The sequence below is a fragment of the Camelina sativa genome, chromosome 3, assembly GCF_000633955.1.
Source record: "Camelina sativa cultivar DH55 chromosome 3, Cs, whole genome shotgun sequence".
Taxonomy (NCBI): Eukaryota; Viridiplantae; Streptophyta; class Magnoliopsida; order Brassicales; family Brassicaceae; genus Camelina; species Camelina sativa.
The window spans coordinates 15,711,425-15,721,719 of record NC_025687.1 but is presented as its reverse complement, the minus strand read 5'-3'; the positions used below and the strand labels follow the sequence as shown (position 1 = coordinate 15,721,719).

At 27.9% G+C, this 10,295-nt stretch overlaps 1 protein-coding gene across 1 annotated transcript; it reads left to right on the top strand.

Moving 5' to 3' along the window:
- LOC104777230 lies at nt 8,432-9,930 on the top strand. The gene is made up of 3 exons (XM_010501442.1): nt 8,432-8,856; nt 9,181-9,360; nt 9,485-9,930. The coding sequence occupies exons 1-3, from the start codon at nt 8,791-8,793 to the stop codon at nt 9,713-9,715; spliced, it is 477 nt and encodes a 158-aa protein (XP_010499744.1). The 5' UTR covers nt 8,432-8,790; the 3' UTR covers nt 9,716-9,930.

Here is a 10,295-nt window from a genome sequence, read left to right as displayed (position 1 = left end):
TTTTTTTTTTTTTTTTTTTTTTTTGCTCAATATCAACTTTTCATTAACCCAATTGTTGCAACCAAATCAAAAGCACATTACATTCACCTCTATAGTTTTGGACTAAAACAAATGCAATGGTTAATCAAGTACAACCCTGAAACACTAGCGGATCTAACGCTACCTAATCGAAAACCATTGCATTTTTTAATCATACTGAGATAGATAACACACCATGACTCGGAATGAAATCATCTCTTAAACCACCTAAATTGGCGAAATGACACGAAAACAAATACTTACACAGAGAGATTTATATAATGACAAGAGAGATTTATATAATGATAAAAACATATATGCTTTAAGGACCTTTGTTTAGATATTGTATTGTATTACTACGTAATGTCACACCCATTAGGTCATGAAAATGATATAATAAAGTATGTTAAACATTCTATAGCAAAATATATATTAGAGTAAGCAGAACATATATATTGGCAACGACTAGTTACCAAGAACATTATATATTAAACACTAATCCAATGTGTTTCATAAACATACAGTATATTTCTATGGAATGAAAGTAATTGCATCGTGTGTACTAGAAGGAGATTTTGCGTTTTGGGACTTCCTCCACAGACCATATATATTAAGATTGAAAAAGAATTGCAGTTATTTACAGGATAAGCATTTATTTGGAAGAGTATTGTCTGACTCGGCCTTTATGTCTGTGCTTCTGAATTTAGCATTTCTTCCCTATGTTTAATTACATGGTTACCCTTCTTGAGCTGCAGGGCAATTATACTTACCAGATGGTGGAGAGAAACGGGAAGACGACAATAAAAACGAGATGGTGGTGATGATGAGTCGGTGACAACGACAATTTGTGCGGTGGTGAGAAGCAAGTATTTGAAGATGGTGGTGTGATCTTGACTTAGAAACGGTGGTGATCTTGTTTTGATTTTCTCTAAGAATTATCAATTGCAAACATGTAATATTTTTATTTGGTTTAGATTTTAAGATGAAATGGAAGTTTTGATTAGAATCTTTGGGTTCACTAGACAGTATCATGTTAGAGTTTAGTTTTCTGTATTCAAAATCAAGGATTATTGCCGGAAAATCATTGATGTTGTCGGAGAAGAAGGTTTCTGGTCGAGAGAGAAACCAAGGAGACAAAGGTAAAAATGTTATTTTTCCTTCTGTTTTTTATGGTGGTGAGATCTCTACTTCAGAACGGAAACATAGTGCAGCAGCGATGATGGTGATGATGATAGTCGATGGTGGCAACGAGTCAATGGAGTCGATGTTTCCAATCATAAATATGCAGTTTTGAAATTTAGTTTAGATTTGATGATGTATTGGAGGTTTTGATTCATTTTGTAAACAATCACATAAAAAAATTGAGTTCGTTGTTCTAGTTTAAGAAAAAAAAAATTCTTAATTGATTCGATCGTTGTTTAAAATTATGGCTCTTGCGTTCACTATACATTATCCCTTTAGGGTTTAGATTTTTTATTCAAAACACAATCAATTGAATCCCTTGGATTTAACAGAGACTGTGTTAATGAAGTGAGCCGATTACGATGAAGAAGGATAAAACGAGTAAGGAACGATGATGAACGATGCAGAGCACGAAGAAGAACAAAGAAGGGTACAACCGTCATTTCGCTTAACAAAAAGGCCTAAATTCACAAGCACCGACAGAAATGTTTATTTCAAATTTTTTTTGTGGCCCATATGAACAATAACCCCAAAACAATTGATGTCAGATTATTGTAGACAGTATAGGCTTCCTTCACATGCAATACATGATAATCTATCTAATATTTTTGAAGTACATTTTTATGTCATCCTTATATAAGTAAAAGAGAAGTACAAAAGTGCTTCTGGATTGGATCAATTGCAGAAAATAACCCGAAATTAAAGCTGTCGGATTCGGGTCAAAATAAACCCGCGACGAATTAAATGGGTCATCGAATTAAATGGGTTATCGGGTTATAAAAAAAAAAAAGAAACTTCAATAAATAAAAATCATAAATGTAAAATATCAATAAATTTATCTACTGTTTATTACATTAACTGCCTACATAAATCTTAAAAAAATATTCTACATATGCCATACTGATTTCAAAAATATTGTTCAGTTCTGAAATTTAGGAAACATATAAAGTTAAAGAATTATTTGGATTCATCGTATAAAATTTACATTTATTAAAAGCTTAACAAGAAAATCTAAATCAAATCAACATTATTTGTTATACAGCCTTACAAAAATATTCCGTAAATTTAGGATATTGATTTTGCAAATAATAGAGATCTCAATCTTACTCTATCGAAAAGAAAAAAATATCACACATCGGTTATAATTTTTTTTTACAAATGTTCAAACCAGGCCTCCAAATTTGAAAACTCTATATATAGTGTTTAATACGATTTTTTAAAAGTTCTGAGATTTTAAAATGTTTTATAGAAAATCAAAATTTATATTAATTGACGCTTCAATTTTGGAAAATTATTATAGAATAGAATAATATCTGATTACCAAATTGTTCCAAAATTAATATTATTAGTAAATCAAATGAAGCTTCAATTTTGGAAAATTATTATAGAATAATATTTGATTACAAATTGTTCAAAAATTTTAGTCATCTATCGGAAATCTCATTAATTTCTATGCTAAACAAACAAAATCCTAAAATATCAATTATAGTTATAAAGATATCATATATTTTCCAAATATCCTATCCCAAGTTTTCACCTAACTGTTAGTATTTTACATGATTTTGAAAACAGAAATATCGTCAATCACTAAAAAATATTTCCTTATATGATTATATTCAATATTAATACAAGATCAGTTACAAATTCAATAAGTTAGTTACCTTAAAATCCGAAATTACTATTAATATTCTAAATATATTTATATAATTATTAGGAAATTACTTTAAATCTCTACAAGCCAAAACATATTTTCATAGAAAAAATCAACTTACTAACCCTAAAATTCGACACCCATTCATCACTATATAATGCAATACATTTGGAATTCAATAGTTTCATTCCAACTTTTCTATGCTTTTATGAAGTTTTTATTTATGATTTTTTGTTTGTATATATTCATGTTCTTTTATCCTATATGAATTTTTATTTTATTTTATAGGAACATCAAAAACATTGTGAATCTATCAAACAAACTCATAGGTTCTATCAAACAAACTCATAGGTTCTTATGTGATACGGGTATGTACAAAATTTCATTCAATATCTTTCTAATTATGATGCAGATTATTACTACAAACCAAATTATGAATTTGATTGATATATTTTTATTGTTTTTGGATATATGAAGCTTTATGAAAATTATCAAATTACTATCTCCTTATGTTAAGGTATATACATAATTTGACTTAGCATATGAACTATTTTACATTTTTTGTAAATAATTTGACTTAATATAGAAACTAGATTGTTTTATTTTCTGCAACTAATGTTATTTAAATATATTTAAATTTTCTGACAAAAGTATTTATATTTTAACCAAATCGATGATTTTATATGTGAACAAAAAGTTCTATCATTTCGCTTTTAGTTATGTTAATTACAATGCAACAATAATGAAATCATATACATTTTAATATCAAAACTTATTTTTCGAATTTATAAGAATTTACTTTTTATCTTAGAATTTATCAATTACTGTTATTTTGGAACCAATAATAATAATATGTAACTAAAGATCCTAAATATTTAGAAATTTCATAATATTGATTAATCAATTTTTCTTATTCGGATGGTGAGTACAATAATTATTTTTATATATTTTTGTAAACAATAAATAAAATCGAAAATTTAAACTGAATATTACGCATACAATATTCCTTAATCATTCTACTCACTATTAATACAAAATCACTATATTTACTTAGATTATATTCTATAAGTTTGTCACGGATTATAAAAAGTTGTGTAAATGAGAAATTGTTCTTATGGTTTGTCACATCTTATGAGTATGTAACTTTTACAAACAGAATATTTTTTATAAATTTTTAATGTATATTCCTATTTCTACTACCAAAATGATCAAATTGAATTATCTATTCATTTGTGTTGTTAGAATTTTCTCTAAACTTTAAAAGGTTTATTTTTAGGTATCAAAACTCATTATTTTTGACAAAAAAAAAACTCATTATATTACCATTTACTAACATTTTTGTTTTCCCTACTATTCTTTTTATCCAATCTCATTACTCAATAATATGATTTACTGTAAAAATAAAAATATAGCATATTCTAATCTATTAAAACCATATATATCAATAAGTATTCTCCCGCGCTACAGCGCGGATCCGATCCTAGTCCTTTATTATCTTTGTATCCATACAAGTCTCAACTAAATTCTCTACAATCCTTACAACCAAACACAATCATTTCCTTATTTGATGATATTAATTTCTTAAAAACTATCTACCTAATTTAAATCAATATGTTAGATTAAAATATAATTCTCCTTGCACTTTTATTTAATCTTATATTTAATTATTTTAATTACTATTTAATTCATAAAGTTAATAAAATTTTAGATTTTTTTTTCTGCATATGATGTGATTTGAGTTTTTATAAACGAATATGTATTTTAAAATTTTTCTTAGGATCTTTATAACCAAACAAGTATATACATATATAGAGCTCGAAATACATTTTTAAAGTACAATAGGGTGTCATTACTTTTTGGCTTTTTGCCAACTCCGGGTCAGATTTTTAACTAAAATTACAACCGATTCAATTATCTGGATCCTCCTTAAGATTACCAAATATTTTGGGCCGGTTTCTAATTCATAGCGTACTTATTTACATCCAATTAATGTCAATTAATGCTTATTGTATCTTAGGAAAGATCTAATTTACATGTGGAATTTTTAGGCTGAGTTTGACAAAAAGAATTGATAACATAAATTCTGTAATCACATCCATATAACATAGCAACTAATTCAAGATGGATACATCTTAGGAAATATCTAATTTGCGTTTAATAAACGGTTACATATTTGCTAAGTTCTTATTAGCTTTAAATGTACACTATTAATCCAATCAATACAATAAAACTTGGATGTTTTTCACCAGGTGATGACACCTCAGCATTTTGAAGAATTCTAGAGCTGACACCTCAGTTAAAATAAGTAACCAATCAAATTAAAAGAATTAATACAACTCATCATTTTTCTCCAATAATAATCTTCTTTTCCACGTCACTTCACTCTAGGTATTTTTTTATGTTAATGTGTTCTCACCATTAGGTTTATATTATACACAAGTAACCAATCGTGATTATAACTTTGCCATTATATAAATCCCCCCAAACAAAAGCTTACACGTCAATGTGTTCTTATGTTTCTCTTAACAAGTTTGGTAGTCTAAGAATGAATACGGTGATTATAAATTTTCTCAAACCTTAATTAGGTGAATCTAAGTATGATGTGCTATTATTTTCTAAAATCTTCTTCTATGAGTATAATAATACATGTTGCCTCTAATCTTCACTTTGTGGTCATTCTTTTACCATATGGGGCCTATGGGCTATCTCCTTTAATGATGATGTGGGAAAGATGGTCACTTATAGATTAGTGAATCTTTAATCCATTGTTTTTGATCATATGTTTCATCTCTATGTTACCTGGTTTAACAACATTAGGATTTCTTGAACTTGTAATGATGAACTAACAATAAAATCATGAAAGACAAGTATTGATGGGCAATCTGGTGAAGGATATGTAACCAGATGAAGATATGCAATCAATTATCACTTTATAGAGTTTAGCATACAAGTCTAACCCAAGATGCATGCAGTCAGATATTCTTCATCGCTAGGGAATCCGTGTTCCAACTTGTTGGTAATAAAATATATACCAATTTGATTTTTTGGACCCATCTCTGTGCACTTTATGGTTTCCACAATCGTACAATTCAGTTCATCGGTCACGAAATAGAAATCTCATTTTAGTTTGTTTTGAGGCATTTGTAAGAAACAATGGTAAAGTCATACTAAATTACTTGGGTAACACCATGACAACCAAAGTGACCATTTCTTATACATGTCTTCTTTCTTGTAACTGTAAGATTGTGAAGAACATTATAAAAACAGAGAATTTGTTATCTAAAATGAATATGGAGAAGTTTGTGCCTTTGTGGTGATGAACGCAAAAATTCGAACATCAGATATTTGGAGTGTTTTGAGAGTGATGCATCTTTAAAATTGATATCCAATAAAAACATTTTGATTAATAAAAATCATATATCTCAACCAATAATAATTATTTCTTGTTCAACATAAGTATTTCTGGATTTTAAGTAACTAACACATCATTAAAATTGTGTAACCAATCAAATTATAAGAAATATTATACATCATATCAATATTTTTCAGAAAAAAGACAAATATTTAAACTAAATTATAAATCATTTACAATTTTTTTTTAAATAATGATATCATTATATGTCGTATCAATATTTCCAAAAACATAGGTTTAAATTATAGCTTAAATTTAAAATAAATTAATAAATCATGTACAACTTTAAAGACAAAGGTATATTAATACAATCAATACAAGATAAGTATCATATAGTAAAATATAAGTATAATATAAATCAAGATTAACCAAGAATAACACAAAACCAAACTAACGTAAAAAATATTTATGTTTATATTGACTTAAATGTAATTATTATCAAATAAAACAAAACAATTATATTTTACAAAAAGAACAAAAGAGAAATAAATAACTTCTTTGACAACAAATAAACTATAGAAAAATTAGGTGATTAAATTTTTATAAACTACAAAAATAATATACCAGAAAATCAAGCTACACTAATATTTCTAACTCCCATAACAAGTAAAGAAAATAAAATTTGAGAGTAATGTTGATAGTGATTTTATATATTATAACACGAACTAATGTCAAAATAAACAATATATAAGTTCCAAAATTGAAGGTTTTACATTATAGTTTAAAGCAGTGAAAACTAAATAATCATTTACTTAAAAATTACTTTAAAAATTAACCTAATCCTTATGTTATTCAACAAAAATATAATAGTATTAAAATAATACACAAAATCAGAGGATAGTGTCTTTAGTCAAGTGGTTACAGGTTTACAACATCACATTTACGACCATCCCTCTAAAATATGTTTATGTATTTTGACCAATATTAATTTTTCTAACAATTAAAAAAAAACACTATAAAACAATATGTGATTAAATTCATATTAAAGACAAAAAAATACACCACAAATTCAAACTACGCTAATATATCTCCCACATTAGGGTAAAGAAAATAAAATATAACATACATTAGTGTTAGTTAGCCTATTTATACAATTAAGTCCACTCACTTTAAATGTAAACATTTATAAGCCATCTTAGATTTGAGATTTCTCAATCATTAATTTATTAGTGCATTTTATATTTTATTATTGTATAAACCATAGTGTTTACAATTAATCTAATTCCAAAAAGAAAGTTCATATTTTCAAAAATTCAATATATCTAAAAATAGTTACAAAAAACATTCCCGCGGCGTAGCGCGGGTCTAACCTAGTAATATCAATTGAGAATCAAAATAAGAATATGTCATATCATTCATTCCTAAATCATAGTTAACTAAATCATAAAATGTATATTCTCAACTTGCGAATCAAGAGTTTATACAAAACTTATCTACAACCGTTAACGGTATATAGAGATATGCAATTCACCATCGACTAGAAGCACCACTAAACTATTACAATATCATATCAACAAAATAATAGACCCGTGGTGTACCACGGGGTAAAACCTAGTTTGAAGATAAAATTAATATTAGATTATTGTCTTTTAAAATTTATTTTATTAACGTTTAATCTAAAAATATAGAGTGTAGAAGAAATAACAAGAAAAATCTGTCCAATTCTGAATTTTATAATTGATAAATTTTGGTTGGAGTGGACTAAATACAAAACGTTTTTAGAACCTAAATTAGTCTACATGGAGTCTGAAAATAATATGCAAGATTTTAAAGTGTAAATTTTTTTAATATGAAATTTTTTATGAATTTATTAATTACAGTTTGTAACTTTACATAAGATCAAATTAATTTCTTGAATAATAATAATATCCATTATTAGCAAACAACACAGACTAATTGACTTGCTAAGTAGAGTAATTAATTTTACAGTTAGATATTGGGTGTTTGATATCCATATAAATCCTTTATTCCCTTTATACTCCAAATTTTATTTTTTCTTTATTTCATTCAGTTTGAACTTTGAAGAAGTAGACAGTGACGTAAATAACAAAATTATCTTTACTCACCAATCAACATATATAAAAATAACCCCACTAGACACTAATCTATGATTCTTTATTCTTCCAATTAGACACAACAAAACATACATTCATTAGAATAATGATAATTAGATTTTCCAAATCCAAGAAAAGCTGAAATTAACAAAAAAAAAAAAAAGTAAACAAAAACAGAGTGAAGAAGGCATAAGTAGGAATAATCTGCCTAAGCTAAGCAAAATCAAAAAGCAAAGCTTTAAACAAACAAACACAAATAAAAATCAAAAAGCATATATCAACCATTCATTCATTCACCAAGTTCTTCTGGAGATATAAAGCAACCTTCTTCTTATAAGTTGTTGTTCCTTCTTCATCTTCTTTATATATAAACCTCTTGGGCTCATTCATACCAAGTCAAGAATCAAGATCAAGGGAGATTTTTAAAATCTCTTTACAAGTCCTCCTAAGAAGGTTTCAGATTCAATCAAACCATGGTTGGTATATTTTCAAGATTCTCTGTTGGTAGAAGCAGTCACCGACGAACACAAAGTGCAATCGTAAGCTCTCTCTCTCTTTTTACAGCTTCTGGGTTTGATTCTTATTGAAAGTTCAATCTATGGAACATGTTTTTAGATCTTTTGTTTGGTTTAAAAATATCTCCTTTAGATAGGATTCGAAATACCCCAGATTAGATTCTACAGTAGTCTTCTTGATTTTCTTGAAATCGTTTAGTTTCAGTTTCAAGATCAACCAAAGGGTGAGCTTTTTTTTGTGTTACGGATTCATAATTATGCCTTAAAAAGCTTTGGTCTTTTTCAAAGTGGGTTTTTGTGTTGGTTAATCTGAGTTATTGAAGATGTCTCATTCTCTCTTTTGATCAGGATGATAAGGAAGTATTAGCTCCAAATTCTGATGTTGTTGCAGCAACTACCACAACTGCAACAACTGCTACTCATGGGATTGAAGTAGCTACAGAGTTCAAACCTGTGGAACATCCCGTCGAGCCTTTAGACAATGATCTACCCATTCAGTGTCCATTGCCTGAACCATCCATTCTAAATGTAACATTCTATACAAAAAAAAAAATGTTTTCTTTTTGTTCATCTAAGTGTAGTTGTGTTTCTAAAAAGCATCTTAAAGTTTTGGTTTTGTAATCTTGTTACTGATTGTTTTTCGTAAAAACAGGATGGGAGAATCTGGAAGGAGAGAGTATCAGCGTCTATGATGAGAAAAGGTGATTTGCAGATTGTAAAAGATGAAGCTGCTTCTGAATCAGATGGATCCGCACCAAAACCGCCTCGTCCGCCTCAGCCAAACCGTTCGATCTTGCCATCACTCAGTGCCCCTGAACACAACTTGCTAAATCTATTAGAAGAATGCAATGCCATGCCGCCGGTAACATCTAAGAATGGATGAATAAAAAGTTCCTTAAAACTCCATAGTTCATAATATATTATCACACCGATACAAACTTGTTCCTCAAACTTGAATCTCTATCTATCGTTACGATTTTACTTATGTGTGTGACAATACAAAACCAAATCATAGTGTATGTTATATATATTATATAGGTAAACAGATTCAATAAGCTTATTGCTCTATATATCTCAAAACCAATATTTTCGTTCTTACAGCGTTTGTCTCAGCGGTAAGCAGAGAACTTTTAACACTTCAACTGATCTTTTCTAAGATTGATTTGCCCTTTAGACTTTAACTTTTGCACTTGTGGATTATACATTGAGTTCTCCTCAAGTAAATTTCACTAAATCAGCCTTATATGGTAAAAGAGAAAAGTACTTTTTAAACTCAAACAAACTTTGTAGTTTGTATATCCACTTTGGTTGTTTTTACTTCAACATGAAGAAAATACATAAGAGACTTTATTCCTTCTTATGTTGCTTGCAACAAGTGATCTTATCTAAAGAAATCTTCAACTCAAACTGAAGATTCAGGAACTGTGTAAACATCTGCCACTGTGGGATTCACTAGATGTTTT